Source organism: Neopsephotus bourkii, unplaced genomic scaffold (genome assembly GCF_033783945.1).
Source record: "Neopsephotus bourkii isolate Nb327-2 ecotype Australia unplaced genomic scaffold, CSIRO-AGI_Nbou_v1 NB_1630, whole genome shotgun sequence".
Classification (NCBI taxonomy): Eukaryota; Metazoa; Chordata; class Aves; order Psittaciformes; family Psittacidae; genus Neopsephotus; species Neopsephotus bourkii.
The window spans coordinates 9881153-9899077 of NW_026902105.1; the positions used below are offsets into that span (position 1 = coordinate 9881153).

Consider the following 17925-nt stretch of genomic DNA (forward strand, 5'->3'; position numbering starts at 1 on the left):
TATCTTTCAAGTCAAGTTGTGCCTCTCACAGGCTAACATGACTCTATGCTGTCTGTCAATGTAGGATAGAAAATTAAGTTATCCAGTGTTCACTCAACCTTGCCCATCCAAACCAATTGAAATTAAGATGGGAATAGGAGCTCTTATTCCATTTCCTCTCTGTCGGTTAGTCACAGTCTTAAAGTTGATCAATTCTAGATGTTCCAGTACTCAGCATGTAACTGCAATGCATTACATATGCTGTATGATTGGTCACATCCGTTCAGGTCACTTATAAAGTTTGCTGTCTTAGGTGTTGCGAGGTCAGTACCATTTGTGAGCTTATGTAATTTATTTGCTGTATGTAAATACGTTGGTTTTAACTGTTAATATGTTAGAATCTTAGAGTCAGCATGTTTAACTATGTCAGACGTGCACCCCTGGTTTGCATATGGAACAAACCTTATTGTATTACAAACTATATAAAGGCCATATTTCTGAATTAATTTGCTTGAGCAGAGAGGAGGGGAATAAATATTAAAAGATTTAAAGATTAACCATTCTGTCTTCATACCATGCCATAGGAATTAGAGAATATCTAGTTTTTATAATACAGACCTGTTAAATCATGGAACTACAGATTCAAACCTAGTACACTGGCAAATGTCACAAGAAATAATACACATGCTTTTCTAGATGTCTATCAAACATCCTATACATTGAATTAGTAATTTTTATATCCTATATGTTGAATGACTACAGTTTTTCTCCCTCATTTGTGGATAAAAATAGACAGGCTAAGAAATAGTTTAAGAGGCAATGCCATATGGAACATGGAAGCCCCAAGTTTTCCCTTCTTCTGACTGCTAGACACATTTTCACAGATACTACATAGAAAATTGAGATAGCTGATGAATTCTTTGAAAGCCTGCATAGGAAGTAGGGCACCTCCCAACTTTTAATCCTCCATGAATAAATAAGAGCCCATAACTTTGCAAAGGCTGCCCTGTATCTGTTACATTATGATAGGACTGGCAGCAGCACATCTCAGGTCAAGGCTGATGGGAGGGACAGCTCTGAAGTCTGGCCCTTGGGCCAAGTTACACAAACCTGCTGGCCAAACAGGGAAGCAGGCTCATGTCAGAAGCAGGGGAAACACATACAAGAGTTAGTAATCCATGAACGGGAAATCCTTTCCACATCCAGGCAAAAGTGGTAAAGGAGAAATCACAGCATTTTCCATGAGAAAAAACAACTACAAGACTGGTGCAAGGATGGAGAATTGATATCAGGGTGGTGCTACCACTGTTCCAATCCTGCACTGTTTGCAATTTGTCTTCCCAACAAGATAAAACATGGAGTAGCACCTTCAATACTCTTTGCTCTTTAACAAGACACAAATGATTGTTGAAACTAAATGGAATTAGAACTAGATGAAATTAGAATTGGAACTAGAACTTCCAACCCTGACCATTCTGTGATTCAAAAATAATTAGACAGATTCAGAGAGCCCTGTTACTTGTTTATGGATCAAGCTGTATAAAAAGAAATGCTTCTAAGAAGACAATTATAGACATGCCTCTTTTTATGTTTCCACCAAAGTGATTGCAAAATGTGTTCCAGACGAGAAGGCAGATGACAGCTTCCTGCAAAGCTGAGCCCAAAATCTGGTCTCCTCAGATGCAACTATTCTGCCAATGCTCAGGCTGAATAAGTAAGAAAATTAAAATAAGAGGTTCTTTTTGTAATCTTTAGATAGTTAAAAACCAACAGAATTCAAACCAACAAGAAAGAAAAATGGTTTTATCGCAACAACTGATATAGAATGTGAAATTTAGATAAAATCAGGAATACGCAGTTGTGTAACAATGATGAAGGTTGTATTCTCTTTGAAAGGTTCATAGTGAAAATAAAGCCCTCTACAAGGTGCCATAAACAAGCTTCAATACTTTCATAATTAAGATATTGCTGAAGAGAGAGGCATCATCAGAGTCAAACTCAGGTCCAAGCTGGAATGAAGGTCTGTCACCATTAACCACAGACCCGCAGTTCTACGATTCTGTGATCTTCTGACCTTGGGGAGGCCAATGGATTTCTAAGGATTATGAAAGATCACTAAAGAAAAGCAATATATTGTCTGTAGTATAAGCTTAAGCTTGCAACATCAAACCAAGATATGGAAAAGTACTGCTTAACAGAAGCCAAAGGCAGCTGAGGCCTAATTTAGTGCATGAAGTTACTTGGGATGAAAAAAGAGAGCCTCAGTGTCATGAAAAATGAGCAGTAAACTTAGTTTCTCCCCTGGGACCATGGGCCCTGATGCTGACCATTTCTGTGAGATGCTGTGAAAGGAGTGGTTTTGCGGCTGCTTCTTGTCAAACACTTTTGTTTTGAAAACAAGGTGGTTTTAAGCGTGTATAATAAATCAAGGTTGTATGCTGAATCAGAAAGACTGGATTTCATAAAGTCCCACAGCCAGCTACAGCACCACAAAATACTTCCAAACTACCTTCTTCCCCCTTCTTTTCCTAATACTCTCAAAATTAATTTCACATAATTCCTGTGTAGAAACACTCAGCTACTCATCTTCCAAATCCCACTGAACCTTCCACATTTTAATAAAGCCAGATACAATAGTTTCCAGGAGCAAGGAAGTACTTCTCAGAAATTATCAGCATTAAATGACATTCTCTTCCAGGCAGTTTCAGCCATAATATGAGGCTGGGGGTTTCAGACACTTTTTATGCCTTCCTGGGAAGAAAAATAATAGTTCCCAATTGTCTGCAAGCCAAGTACCACTCTGCAGTTGTTTGAGTACTCTAGTTTGAGACCCAAGACCTACGAAGAACCAGATGGATGTGATATGATAGTGAAGTGGGTGCTGGTCGATGAGAAAATGAACATGAACCGGCTTCAGCGTGCGCTCACAGCCCAGAAAGCCAACCGTATCCTGGGCTGCATCAAAAGGAGTGTGACCAGCAGGTTGAAGGAGATCATCCTGCCCCTCTACTCTGCTCTCTTGAGACCTCACTTGGAGTATTGTGTGCAGTTCTGGTGTCCTCAACATAAAAAGGATATGGAACTGTTGGAACAAGTCCAGAGAGGCCCACGAGGATGATCAGGGGACTGGAGCACCTCCCATATGAAGATAGGCTGAGAAAGTTGGGGCTGTTCAGCCTGGAGGAGACCTCATAGCAGCCTTCCAGTATCTGAAGGGGGCCTATAGGGATGCTGTGGAGGGACTCTTCATTAGGGAATGTAGTGACAGGACAAGGGGTAATGGGTTAAAACTTAAAGAAGGGAAGTTTAGATTGGATATAAGGAAGAAGTTCTTTACTGTAAGGGTGGTGAGGCACTGGAATGGATCGCCCAAGGAATTTTTGAATTTTCCATCCCTGGCGGTGTTCAAGGCCAGGTTGGACAGAGCCTTGGGTGACACGGTTTAGTGCAAGGTGTCCCTGCCCATGCCAGGGGGGTTCCAAATGAATGATCTTAAGATCCTTTTCAACCCTAACTATTCCATGATTCTATGATTCTAAGACTTCTGTAATATGCAGACAAGGTTTTCCTTCCTCTCCCCTTAGTTTTACTGTCTTGGCTTTCAATACCTAGCTATTTTTGGCAGTCTATGTCAATGTGTTATTTAGAGAAAATTATAGATAGCTAGAACAGACTGTATCTAATCCATGTATAGATGGAGGTAATTTTTTCCTCTTATAAAAATCTGAAATTCACTCATCATATGTGCAATTCTTTGGTCCATGTGTATCAGATTTCTGGAGATCTACCAGCTCCTCACTCAACCACTACGGCCACTCAGTCAGGTTTGCCCAGCTTACTGGTTTTCCTCATATTAAATGCTTAGGATTAAATTACAGCTCTTCCCCTATGCATATTTCCAGTTTCCCAAAGGCATTTCCAGTTTATTTCTTGCTTATTTTTCCTATTTAACGCTTGTTCAGATCAGGTGGTTGGTTTTATTGTCCATACTTGTTTAAGCAACGCACTCCCTGTCCTCTGAGGATTTCATCCAACATATGGTCATCCCCTGTTGTGTAACTTTCTTGAACACTTCTCAGCTGTCATTTCTCATGACCCTTGCTTACAGTCCAGAAAAACTTCTTTTTGCTGGAGCAGCATAAGTTTTTTAATGGACACATGTGGGAATTACCCGTATTCCCCACTCAACATAGCAGGTGTGAAGTATTTATAGACTTTGATCAGTATAAATATCACAGTTTAAAAATAGAGACATTTGTACAGTCCCAAACAGTTACTTCCCCTCTAACTCTTTCCTAATTGTGATTAAGATACACAATTAAATATGCGATGTATAATTAAATTACAGCTGTTTAACAAGTTGTCACACAGCTGTTGAACCACAAGATTGTCTGTGAGCTTGCTGCCTGAATGCAGCAGGAATGATTTGTTAGCTGTGTGGCTCCGGCTGTAGTTGAGGTGAAGGAAGCAGCAAACCACTGCCACCTTTTCACTGCTGCTAGTTTTGATCCTGTTTCTTTGCTCACATCTAGGAGAATAATAGCTAGAAAGGTTCCTTGACCACTCTTCTTGACACAAGCCATGCTAAAAGCTAACCCAGATCATAGCTGGGCAAGGGAGTGCCTATGCTTAGTGTCAGGCTGACAAATTTTATGAGAGAAAAAAATACCTCATTTTGGCTCAGCTACAGCCAGACACATCTGCCTGTCACATCTGCCTGCAGCTTGAAATTGCCTTGTCTCACATTTGTTGCAGACTAAAACCACATGCAGACAACACACACACTTGTTAAGCCTAAAGTCATCTGAGTAACTTCCTTTAGTCTCCTGGGATATTTCCGTTTTAAGAGATTTGGGGGATGACACTGATCACATCAGCAAACAGCAATGACAGATAATGGTGTTCCTAAACCCCTTCCAATTTCCCCACCTCTATCATCTCACTCTTTTGTGGGGTTAGCTGATCAAGGAGCTAAACTACTGTTCCGTAAACAATCAGTGTAATGATGTGTGCATGCACCATGGCTGCTTGCACATAAAACTTGTTAGCTTAATTTAAACCCACTTTTGTTGGCAAAGGAAGCCACCACAGCATGCACTAATAGAGGAAAAGAGCAGCTGAAGCAAGGAGATTCTTAGCTGTAGTAATAAGGAACATTTTGAAGGAGGATGTTTCTGTGCCCAGAATAAGGAATCAGAGCTAGAGAAAACACCAAATCCAACTCCAAGAGGACCTGGTTCAGCCACTGCTGCTGTGCTCAAGGCAGAAATTAATTCAAACTTCTACAGCCTCTGCAGCAAGTCAGGTAACAGCAATCACTTGTGGACTTAATTATGAAGTTGTGCCACGCTGTGCTGGCAGAACATTAATACTGAAACTGCCACAAGGACATTACAAGGATGAAAACCCGAGAAATCCATAATGAAAAGGAAACATTATGCCACTGTGACAAAAATACAGAGTTAAACTGCTGCCCAAAGTGAGGGTTTTTTCCTAGCCACATCTAATTTATACATATCAATGCAAGCACCTTTCCATAATCAATGGCTTTATTATTCTCAAGAGCAAAAGCCAACTGAAAACATTAGGTTAAATTAATAGACACAGGGCCAGCCAGGGGGGAGATTAGGTACAAATTGTTCACAGATGTATTTTTTTAATTATTATTATTGGCTGTGTTCCACAGCACAGGGGGAGGGGAGGAGAGGGAGGAGGAAAGGAGGAGAAGGGAATCTGAAACTTACTGGTTGACCTCCCCACCATCTGTGATTGAATTTCTCTCGCCCTCGAAGACTGAAGCTGGCATCAAACACTGGGTCATACATCGAATTGCCAACGATTCCATGTGATTCAGGATAGAGTCCCTTTGTGAGAAGTACATTAATTAGTAAACCCTAATGCACACAAATCCAATTCTCCACAGCTATCTGCAAAGACCACTGAATTATTGTAAAATAGAAAAAAGTTTTAACTTTAAGATAAGCACATTTGCAACTGGCTGTAGTAACAAAAGCAGTAGGACATCATTGAATGGTGCTAAAAAGCATAAAATCTCCTGTTACTTGATACTTTAAAGTATTTTCACACTGGTTAAAAGTTAATTTGAGGCCATCTAAAGTAAGCAAAAATTTATGAAAAGATTGATTTGGACTTTCAGTTCCCTCTCTGGAAACAGTAATTCATTCTCTGGTTGCAAGAGTAACACTTAGCATTTCCATCTTACAATGTTTTATCTTCACCAGAGCCTCTGTGAGATAAATTATTTTCAAGAAATAAAAAACAACAACAACAAAAAAAACCCCACAAAAAGGCAAGGCAACCAAAGCCACAGCACAATTTCTCCATCAGTAAAGGCAATGTAAGAAATTTCTGCTCTTTTCCCTTTCTCCTGGCCCTCTCCCATCCCCAGCTATTTGTTTCTCCATCCCCTCTTTTCCCATTTAACATTTGTGCAGAGGCTGTAGGAAAGAAAGGAAGGAGAAAAAAAAAATGCAGCTGCAGGTAGGGAGTCCCTTATCCCAGTTTTAGGAGTCCTGTCACATGGGAGCATTTGCATGCCAGCATGGGGATAGGCTGGCATTGGAGTGCAGAAGTGGTGGCTTGTTATACTGCAGGGCCAGCGCAGCATCCAACACACTCAGCAACAGTAAACTGTAAGTCAGCGGCTAAATCAGCCCTGCTGACTTCAGCTACTCCAATGAAGGAACAACTGCTGGTTGTATTCTGGGTAGGGTTTCAGAGTGGTTCCAACCCCCCTCCCAGAAAAACTTCAACCTGTAATTACACAGCAGTACAAATAACTGCAAAAGCAGGCATTAGAATGCACACAAAAGCTGTAACCCAGCGTATAATGGTGAGATACATTATCTCAGAACAGCAAAATGATGAAGAAAATACTTAACTGAGGACTGAAAAGGATGGACAATGAAGCAGTTTTATTAAATAAAACAAAACCTTGCTTCTCACAACCTACATTTCTGTTGCAGTGCAACATTTTATCATCAAAAAGTCTTTCATAGGGACTTACAGTAGCAAGGGTGTACAAGTTGGGGAAGGTTTTTGTAGGGTAGACAGGTCTCATGTAAGGAGAATGTGTTCCACAAGATCCTGAAAAATCAATAGCAAATATAAACATTAGGAAGTGGAGCTCTCAGACTCAGAAAACAAGAACAGAAATTGTCATTTGCAAGGACACAAAATGCTGCAGAAACGAGTTAAATTTTAACCCCTTTAAATGAACATTTGGCTGCTTAACATTGGCAGATCTTCCCATGGGACAGTAGTAAATCCAGTCATGCACACTTTGTACTTCACAATAAGCAACTGAAATGAAGCAGGCAGAGGACTACAGAACCAGCTGCATTTCCATACACTGTTTTACTTTCTGAGCTACCTCCTTCCAGAATCCAGAGTCATTGGGAGTATCTGGCTAAGTAAAACAACATGAGAAAATGCAGGCTAATTTTGAATGATAAACACACTGAAGCTGCAGCTTCACAATGGGCTATCATCAATATTTCTGAATCAAGTGGAAAATTTTTGGGTACCTCCCATCTAGCTTATGAGTGCATGGTACATATAACATACTATAACATACATAAATGCTTTGTTTGCTGACAAAACCATATGAAACCCAGTGATTCTGACCAGCATTCCTGAAAGCAGCAGCTCTCTCCCCACTCTGATTGTTGGACTCTCCTTTAGCCAGGGTGCTTTTCAAGTCACCACTTGATGCCATCAAAACCAAAGCAGACTTCTGCCATGTCATGGGAAAAAGATTTAATCTTTGTCAGACCTTCCAGTCAGAGGAGCCCTGCATTTGCTGCAGCCCTTCTACCCACCAGCTCATGCTTACTTCTGTTGCTCAATAAGCAATGGAAACAACAGGGCTGCAAGAGATTGTCTTTCAGTTATTGCAAGAAGACAGATGTACTCACTGAGTTTTTCAATATTGGGCATGACCTTGTTCCCTTTCTTCATATATGATGCACGGAAACCATCAACAGAGAAGATGATCAAAGGAGGACGAACAAAGCTAAAAGCAAAAGCAGCGGGAGTGTAAGGCAGCATTACAAAGTGATTTTTATTTAAACTTGCTCACCAAGACTCCAGAGAATCTACAGCTACTATATATGATATATGTCTATAATTATTTTGCTTAATTAACAGACCAGCACAAATTGATAATCTTCACACTTAGTAACATCCAGTGTTCACTGACAGCCAGCGAAAGGGTTCAACTCCAACATAAAAGACAACTTCCCTGAGCAGCTAAAAGCATTTAGCCCAAAAAGGCAAGTGTTTATAGAAGGACAAGGAGAACAAAGAAAAATAGTATGCATGAGTACCCACCCTAGCATACAATCTGTAGTTAAAAACCACATGGCTTGTAACAGCTGGTCTCTCTTCACAGACAAAAGCCTATGTGGCATTTTCAGTGAGCTCTTGAGGCAGAGCTCATTCTCACATAATAAAGATAACAGTATTTCATGTTATTTAATTACATTTTTATTTAGTACTGCTACTGGGAGTTGACCCTAAGTGGGCAGCAATGGGTCCTGGACACCTGCTGTTGGGGTAAGCAGTCATCACTGTCACCAGGAGAAGCAGGCACTCCTGTCTCCTCCAAACTATCTTCTTAATAGCACAGACTTTGCAGCACCTGACCAGATGCTTACCTCTAAGGCTAACAGTGAGCCAACTGGTTCCTAAAGTGCTTACTTTCTCAGCATTGGCCATGTGCTCAAATACCTCACTCAGTCAAGCCTGTACTCCATTGCAGTTTAGAAATCCTTTCATTTAGGAACATTAATACAAAATTCAATTAAAAAAATGGCCTGAACTATGTTCACATATGGACCAACCTGCATTTTCTTACAACCAGAAAACCCTAAACCTTTTGCTTAGGTTAGAGGAAAACAAATAGAGTTTGGCTACCTTCCTTATGTGGCAAATGAAGCAGGCAAACCCATCAGCAAGTGATCAAAGACCAAGAGTTCAAGTCCACATATCACACCATTTCTCATCTAGCAGCTCAAAGCATACATGTTACAATATAATCTGCCTAATTGTCCAAACGGTGAAGCACAGGAAAGCATCCAGACCACAGGCATTCAACCTGTGAGATGGGGCAGTGAAGATATGCAGCGCTCAGAGGCCTGGGGCAGAGCTGGGGACCATTGGCCTTGCTGCACCAGGCTTTGCAGTTGCATAGGAAATACTTACCCTGCTGGACATTCAGGAGCCCTTATCTCTTCACAGTCATCATCCACCCAGTGGGTTTCTCCTACCAGAAAAGTCACATTGGAGTTTGAAAAAGATAGAAAATAAAGTCTAGATCCAGGTAATGCACTTCCTTATTACAGTTCCCATGAACGATGAGCAGGTTTCTTCACAAAGCTGAATGAATGATCTGTTTTTATTCTGTTCAACAAGAATACCCCAACTAGCACTCCTAGAAGCAGCTCTTAAAGCTGGAGCTAAGAGTGTCCTTTTGAGTGCAGGAAACAGAGGTTACACTTCAGACTCAGTGGTCATCTATTTCATTTTTTTATATCCAATCTGTCAAAATCATGTAGTGCTGCTTCTAGCTGTGAATTCCCACCCTTCTGCCCTGTCTCCTTGAGCTGATGCAGCTGGCTAAAGACATGAAACAAAATTCATTCTGGGGAAGAAAAACAACTCTAAATAGTTTCCAGCTGATCAGCTCATAGATCAGGTGAGACTCGGACACAGCTAAAAAAAGCATTAATACTCTTTCAGAGCTAGATTAGTTAAAATTACCTTATGTAATCAACTATTTTCTTAAGGGTTTCACCACTGAATGCTGTCCATAGAGTGGTTCATGACTTGCACTTTCACAGGTCAATTGAAAAACAAATTATTAGCTAATGAACCTAGCTTCCTGAATCTGGCACTATTAAAGGAACTGAAGTTCAAAACAACAAAAAAAGAACAAAACAAAAAGCACCATAGAAAAGACCTGCAGGAAATATGTCCTGCAGCAATTCCAACTGACCATGACAGGAGGTGGAGGGACTATTTCCAAGAAGGAAAAAAACAAAACAAACAAAAAACCCTCAAACACACTATCCTCAGATAGGCAAAGGCATGAAAGAGGAAACACTGTTCTCACATAACGCTTGCTCCTGTTAGAGTGTCAGGGTCACTGAGATCATTTGTTATTAGCCACTTCAAGAAAGATTATGTACATTAAAACTGGAGACATGTAAATTCTTCTGTCTTGACCCTTGTAAGAGGGAGCTCACAAAAAAAGGCAGGAACTGAAATCTATACCAATATTTAAGAGTCTCAGCCTTGGGTTTCTTTGAGAAGGGGAAGAACATAATCTACAGCACTTGCTGGGAAGTACATGTTTCGTTTGGATTCTAAACTCAAGAGAAAAAAACAACAACCCAGTTTTCAGTGTATGGATCTGGATTATTACATTTTTCTCAACATATGCAGCTGGCCAAAATTGTGTGGAAGGAAGACTTTTGAACTGTAACCCTTCCATCGGTGAAGTTAATGAATAAAAATCTAAGAACTAGCTGAGGCAAAAAAATAGGAACATGTAGAGCACATTACTAAGGATCAAAAGATCTGCTCTGAATGGGAGACACATTACACAAGGCAGGATGTGCTCCAAAAAGTCAGGGTAGAGGATCAAAATTAAGCCTTCAAAGCCCATCCACCTACCAGTGCATGGTGTGCATAAAGGTGGCAGTTATCTAAAGCCCATGCCACCATCTGCGCATTACCGCCATTCTGTATTCTCACAACTCCACTCCCACAAGAAACAAAGCCTACAGGTGTTAGGACAAGTAGTTTAAGAAGGAGTTTTTGTGGTGGGGGTGGGGAGAGGTCTTTGAAACAAGAGATAACATATCTAGGAATGCTCCATTCCTTCAGATACCCCTGCTTTCCCTGTGATACAGGCAAATGCACCTTAACACTTGTGTGCTTTGCTTTAAATTCTTGTTCATCCACCTACTCTTCTTTCTATAATTATCTCTACAGGTAAAGACAAAGTCTTTCTACCATCAATAAATTAGAAACATTAACCTCTGCTAATTCCCATGCAATTCCCCATCCTTCACCCCATTCTCTGAAAAACCAGATCAGAAGATTCCTCCTTTAAAAGAAGACTCTTTACCCACAGGGCTGCCTTCTACCAAGTTCAGAAAGATAAGAAGTAGAAAGACCAAAGATGTACCTTTGCAAATGACTTGGTAATTAGTACAACAATCTCCTCTACTTAAGCAGTCTTCAGAGCAGTGACAAGCATTGTCATCATTCCTGGTTTCTCCACAGCGATCTTTGGTACATTCCCAGCCCCGAGCTAAAATATTCATAAAGTAAGCAAGAATGAGAGATTATAATCAAAACAAAAAAGTACTCACTATACCCATAATGACAACACTCTAGTCGTTAAAGTGGGAGGTAAAGTTTATGGCCCCATTTTAGTGATTTCAAGACCTCTGAAGTTGGCATGTCAACCAGAAATGAAAAGGACCCTTGTGTCCTGCAAGTGCAGGAGGGCTCCTCCACCCACCCACACGTGCTTTTGCTGCCCTCAGGTTTTGTACTCCGTGCTTTGTACAACCTGAACGCCAGAAAAAGTATGGAAAGCATAAGAAAATAAAGGATCTAAGGGAAAAGCAGTGGGGCCTGAACCACAAGCTAAGGATTCTGATGTTTCTTGGGTAATCCAGATTTTTCTCCCACCTACCCCTGTCCTTGATTCAATCTATAGGAAATAAGAGAAGACTGAAAGGAGAAACTATGTGAGTGCAAATTGATGCTTTCCTCCCGTCATTTCCTCACCCATAGGGTGAGATTCAGTATCAACCACAAAAGGTATGAGTACAAGAGCTGTTCTTCAAGGAAAAGCATAGCACACCTCCTGTAAAACACCCCAGACTTTCTCATCTTGTAAATTAAGTTAGGATCCAAGCATTTGTCTAGATTTCGGTGCTCTCTCAAGGACAGTACATTGATACATTTTGGAATAGGGCCTAAAGATGTAAGCATATCGTTTTCCACATCCTAGCTCAACCAAGAAGAAACTTCAGAAATCACTTTAGATAACATGCAGCCGGCAACAAACACAGCACATAAGAGCAATGTCTTTTACCCCCTTTTCTCCTTCATTTGGGACCTTTTTCCATAATTACGTAGTATTTACAGAAGTAAATGTGATAATTGCCTTAATAAATGCCTGTGGGAGTGTATGACAATTCGCACACCAGTCCCAAGGTCTATGCAGGTATCCATACACATGTGGACATGGTGCGCTGTGGACAGGTGGCTGAGAAACTTAATACCTGTCCTTTGGTAACAAACATCTTGTATTGCACTGAAAGTCTTCAAATAGAGCCTCTCTTTCTGCAGGCATTTACACCAACAGCAAAACAGCATCAGCCTAAAAAAATCAGAAGTTTTTTCACACCAGATTAGCTCACCGTTTTTTTTGGTACCAAGTTATTCAAATGATACCACTGCAAACAGAACTGAGGAAGTCAGGACTTTAAAGCATTGCGCATCCATCGGCAATGATATTTTTAACTGTCAGACTTCTGGCTGTTTAATAAGTGTAATTCGTCGATAAAGCAATCAAAATATTAATGGCAGAAGCATCAGGTACCTGCGTCAACTCTGACCACTGTGCAAACACCCAAGGAGATGGGTACAACTAATAATTTAAATGCACTATACTAAGAAGTGAAACATGGTACTCTTTGGTGCTCTTTGAAGATTTTCTTGTCTATGACTCATGAAAAAAGCAAAAGCAAAATGAACCCAGTGCTGTATTTCTGTCCTCCGGGGTCCAATGAATTAAAGTCAAACATTTTTACCAGTGTGTTATATGCATCCTGACATCTGGAAATCAGAGACTGGAGCAAGGGTAACAAGCCCAGCCTGTCACCTGCAGCTCATTCCCAAAGGACCCATGCTGCTTCAGTGCTTCCAGCTTCTGATGCTGCTTCACAAGCAATCGTTTGCTCACAGGCATGAACTGCTCCAATATGGAGTTATCTCTTGGGAGAAAAAAAGGATGGCTGACACAGAATGACCAACCTCCAGCCTTTACCGTGGCTCTTTTCATTGCAACCTGGAGGTCAAACTGGTGCCTGATCACTGAGTATTGCTTTTAATTGAATACCAGAAGATCTATTTTTCAAGTAGTGCAAATAGTACCCTGCTTTTGTGCCCTGGAAACCATAGCCAAAGCCCAGCAGTGGGGAGCAATAAGTGCACATCCCTACTGCTTCTTGCAAGGAAGCATGGGCTTCAATTTGGGCTGAGCTGAGCCTGCCCGGCAAGGCAAAAGGTGCAGTAAGGAGGAGATGCAGGTTATGTCGGGGAATGCTGGTTCAGCAGGCAGGTCCTGACTGCTGCCAGAAATCAGATCTCAGCAGTGAGGGACAGGAGACCCATCGTACCTGTCTTTAAGCACAGCTCATCAAAGTCGAAGCAGCAGCTGTTGTAGCTCTTGCAGAGGTTGTCACAGCGGCAGCCAGGAGGCTCTGCCTCTTGAAGTTCAAAGCATCTGTTTTTGCAGGAGCCAGAGGTACTGATCCAGGGGGAATCTGACAGGACTGTGTGGAACAAGAAACAGGGCAACATCTGTCAGGCTGGCAGTGGTGTTATAGGTGGCTCAGCCCTAAGCCACCCACATGAGCAAAACCTTGGCTGCCTGCTCTGGGGAAGGGAGCAGGGAGAGGAGAAGGGTTGCTTGAAGGGGGAAAAAAAAGCAACAAACTCCAAAAAGGTTGCTCTCTTTTGGGGAGGAAAGAAAGAGGAAGGAAGCAGCATGCTGTGATAACACCCTGCAAAGAAACAGGCTTTACCTCTGTAACAATCAAGAGATCATTAGCAGAAATGTATTGAAGTCTCCAAGGCCCTATTCCAGGAGCTGAAGATATTCCTCAGAAGCGGGCCTTTGTTTTCAGAAGCCAAGTGACATTTTCATGGCTGGCTGGGCAGTTTGCATAGGAAAGAACTGCAATTAATCTACACGCAGTCAGCAGGACTTGGTTTGCTACACTGGAAGGTGCCAAATCAATGTCAAGCGTGAAAGAAAACTGTAAGATGTTCTATGTTTTGGTGGGCTTCTTCAGAGCATTAAGCCATAAAAACCTAACAAAATACAGAAATACGTAAAAAAAAATAAAAATCAATGTATTTAATGTGTATAACTAAATGAAGGACTGCCAGTCTGAAAGCCATGAATAATGTATTAGACTTCAATAACCTGTTTATTAGTAAGGGCCTTTACTGTCAAAGCTGATATGTATTTCTCTGCTCTCTTCTCAGAACTTAGTATTTTACACACTTGATATATTTTATACGTTTTTCCTATGAGAGAATTCTACATAGCAGCTTACATGAAGCAGGCAGGTTGTGTGCTACTTTTAGTGTTAATCATTTTTTATGAAATAAAATAAAAAATGTTATGTCATTCCTTAGAAACAGAGGTGTTCCAAGGAAAATTTCACAATGCCTTTTGCTCCTTGAGAGACCTATTAAGTCTTTGAAATTTTCTTGGGATTTGTTTTCTTTTAGACCATGGTTTGGTTTTGGTTTTGGCAAACCTCACCATGATTAGCAGTATGATTTTAAGAGGACTGATGCAATGGCACTTTTGGGAAACAGCTGCTCTGATCTTTTCTTATATATTTTCCTACTCTTTTACATAGTTAAAAGTTTAGTCTCCACATCAACTGAGAGGAAACCTCTTCCCAAACAAGATGGCATTACCCCAATACCATGAGAAAGGATGGAAAAGATGATGAAAGGGGAGTTTGAGGTGACATTGATGGTTGATGTTCTATCAGCTCCCATCTCCAGCACTACTGCTCCACCACTTTCCTTGGAGAGGCACTGGCACTAATTGGATACCAGCACAAAACACTTCAGGGAGCAAACCTGGAAACAAATCAACCCAACAGCAGGATAACAGGTAAGAAACTCAAACCTACCACAGTTGCACTCATGGACCATAGCACTGGCAAGGTACATTTGTAGGAGTTCTGGAAAAGGTAGTAGTAGACAACTCTGTCTCTCTGCTGTTGGGTTTGGGTTGGTTTTTGATTTTCAGTAAGGTCAGTAAAACTAAGAGCAAGTAACATCACATACAGTGTGAAGTTTCACTCTATGGTATATACCATGCAAATATGTTCTTATTGAGCCATCAGTATTTTGGTCATCTGGAGTTCCAAGAAGCTAAATGTTGTGTATCTATGCTGGCAACACACAGATCAGTGTTTTCTTTGCTCACATAAATAGGCCACAAAGCTACATTAGAAAGCAATCACATGAGAATTGTTTCAAAGCATGCCAACACTCAGATATTTTCAGAGATATGAACTCTTGTTCCTTATTCTTAATGACAGCTGCTACCTGACAAATGCTTCCAAAAATCTGTTACTAAATAATATTTCCATGTTATTTAACCTCTTCTATTACTTTTCTTTTTGGAAGCTAGGTAACATACAATCACACATTCAGTAGGCTGCAAATCAAAGATACTAGGGACTCAAAGGTATTACATACTAGCTCACACTATGTATCACTCATACTCTCATTTCAAAGGAATGAGAGAGATAATTTCAGAAGGTTAAAAAATACATCAACACGTGTTTAGGAAAGAGAACGTTTAAATCTGATTGCAGATTACATAAGGGACAGAGTCAAGGACAGCAGCTCAAAGAATGCCTAGCCGTTGTAAAGAGCAGCTCATTTATCTGGAGCTGGAACAAATTGCCCACCAAGGCTGTGCAATCTCTGATCTTGGAGACTTTGAAGAACAGGTTAAACCAAGATCTGTCAGGAGCACTTCAGTAATAACTGACCATGTCTTGGGATATAGAGAAAGTCTACATACCTGTTCAGGGTCCCCTCTAGATCCCTTTTCTATAACTGCAGGTAGAGTTTCCATTTCACATAAGAATGGTTTAGCCCAGCTACCTTGTGTGTTATTTTTTCACATCTCTTTACAATCACGTTATTACTGATGTGACAAATTACCTGAAATTACTTAACAAATTCAGGTCACACCTCCTGAGCCAATGTAGGACACTTTCCATACAGCAACAGGAAAAAGGACTTGTTTTAATTCCTGTGATCTCTGAATACATTAAGATTATTCCTTTGTTTATAGTGCTTGACCTTGCCTTTGCAGCCAGACCATGGCTTTCAGGTCATGCACAATGCCATGGCAGAATAGTGTGAAAATACATCATCAGGAGTTCCAACCCTGGTGAGCATTTTCAAATTAAGAGAAACTCCTGTACAAAACAATCCTGCACAATTTCAAAGTCCTTTGCAAAACGCCTGCATCCCTCCACAGCTCGTGCCATCAAACCAGGCAACACAACCACAACATGAAGATCCTCCCCTCCTTATTTAATACATAAAGCTCTTTATGTCCTTTCCTATGCATTCTTTTTTTTTTTGGCCAACTGAGCTCAAAACAACCATCTAAAGGTTGCCTCATGTCATAGGGTCGAAAGAGACATAACTTGGGGCAATAGTGCATTCTTGATTCAGTCCATGGAGGTTATTACATTTCCATTGTAAAGCTCCATATCCAACTACTCGCTCTGATTCTGTCCAATCACAATATTAAAAAAAGTATAAAAAACAATTCCATTTACTTTCAGTAGTATTTTGGTCATAGAACTACATAACATAGATGTGCTCACATAGTCATTACAGGAAGGAGACTACCTGATAATGTTCATATTATGAATTCTCTTTTTAAGAATACCATTGAAATGAGTAAAATTCCAGTGAAAAGCCCATAAAGTAAAAACCAAACAAACAAACAAAAAAAAAAAAAAATCAAACCCAAAACTCCTCACTGTTGTAATACAAGAAAGATAGAACTCAGTTGCTAATGGAATGTTTAAAAGTCCAGGGAGAAAGAGCAGAAAAAACTTCAATGTTTCTCCTTCCAAATTTTAAGCCATCATCCTCTCATGAGGATGTCTTAGGACACTAAGGCCATTTTCCCTGCAAGCTCTTACAGAGATCTCTAGAAAGCTCATAAAGCAAATAACTAAGTTATGAAAAGTGGGAGCCTTGGTTCTTTAATGTCTTTTAGAAATTTTAAGTCAAAAAGCTATTTCAATGGCATGATTTGCTGGGTACAAATATTAAATATCTCTAAATATATAAAGGTTTATATACCTCTACACAGTAAAAACAGAACAAGAAGGGGTGTTCAGGAGCTATGGTACTTCTTTGACATGGCACTAAGAGAAAAACCATGTTGGTTTTGACTGACGGAGGAGGTCTATGCTAGATGAAAACTGAAATTTGCTTACAGTCATGGCATACCTCTGGAGAAATAACTGGTCTACACAGTAATGGTTGGTAAAGATCTAACTCCAAACACCAAGAAACTTGGAACACATAAGTCAAGGCAGGGTGAAGTTGCAAAAGAATTTATACCAATATTTTCTTCTGGATATTTCATTGCACTGGACTTCTGAAAATATAACTGGAAGTCATGCAACTGGGAGAGCCTAAGTAGCTTCTTTGATCACTGTGCTTTTCATTTATTAGGAAACCACCTCTCCAGTGTTACTTTTTACTTTCTCCTTTACCCAGATGACACTGTAATACTTTATTCTTTGCTATCATATCCTGGTTTTTTTTTACTGCAATAAAAGTAACCAAGTTGCATAAACACAGAAGGGACAAAACCCTCCATCACTTTTCCATCTCTCACTACTGTACCCTCAACTGCACTACTTCAGTGCCAAGTGCTGGTCCAGTCCAACTTAACAGCAAATTCTCCACAGAGTACCAAAAGCACCCCATCTCTTGCCCTCTTGCAAGAGATTCTGTATTGCTTCCTATTTTTCTGGAATGCTGAGCTAAAACTCCTGCTACTGGAAACAGCACACAGCTACTGATCCCAGAAGGGGTGGTGGT

General features: G+C 40.5%; 1 protein-coding gene across 5 annotated transcripts in view; it reads right to left on the minus strand.

The window, feature by feature from the left end:
- Positions 1–17925, minus strand: part of ENPP2 (ectonucleotide pyrophosphatase/phosphodiesterase 2) — a 69208-nt gene that overhangs the window by 34761 nt on the left and 16522 nt on the right. For all 5 annotated transcript variants that reach the window (XM_061373448.1, XM_061373445.1, XM_061373444.1 and 2 more), the window contains exons 3-8: positions 13425–13580; positions 11195–11320; positions 9205–9265; positions 7917–8014; positions 7007–7086; positions 5724–5843 (exon numbers count right to left, since the gene is read on the minus strand). In XM_061373448.1, coding sequence (XP_061229432.1) covers positions 5724–5843; positions 7007–7086; positions 7917–8014; positions 9205–9265; positions 11195–11320; positions 13425–13580 — 641 coding nt within the window. The remainder of the gene's footprint in view (positions 1–5723; positions 5844–7006; positions 7087–7916; positions 8015–9204; positions 9266–11194; positions 11321–13424; positions 13581–17925) is intronic.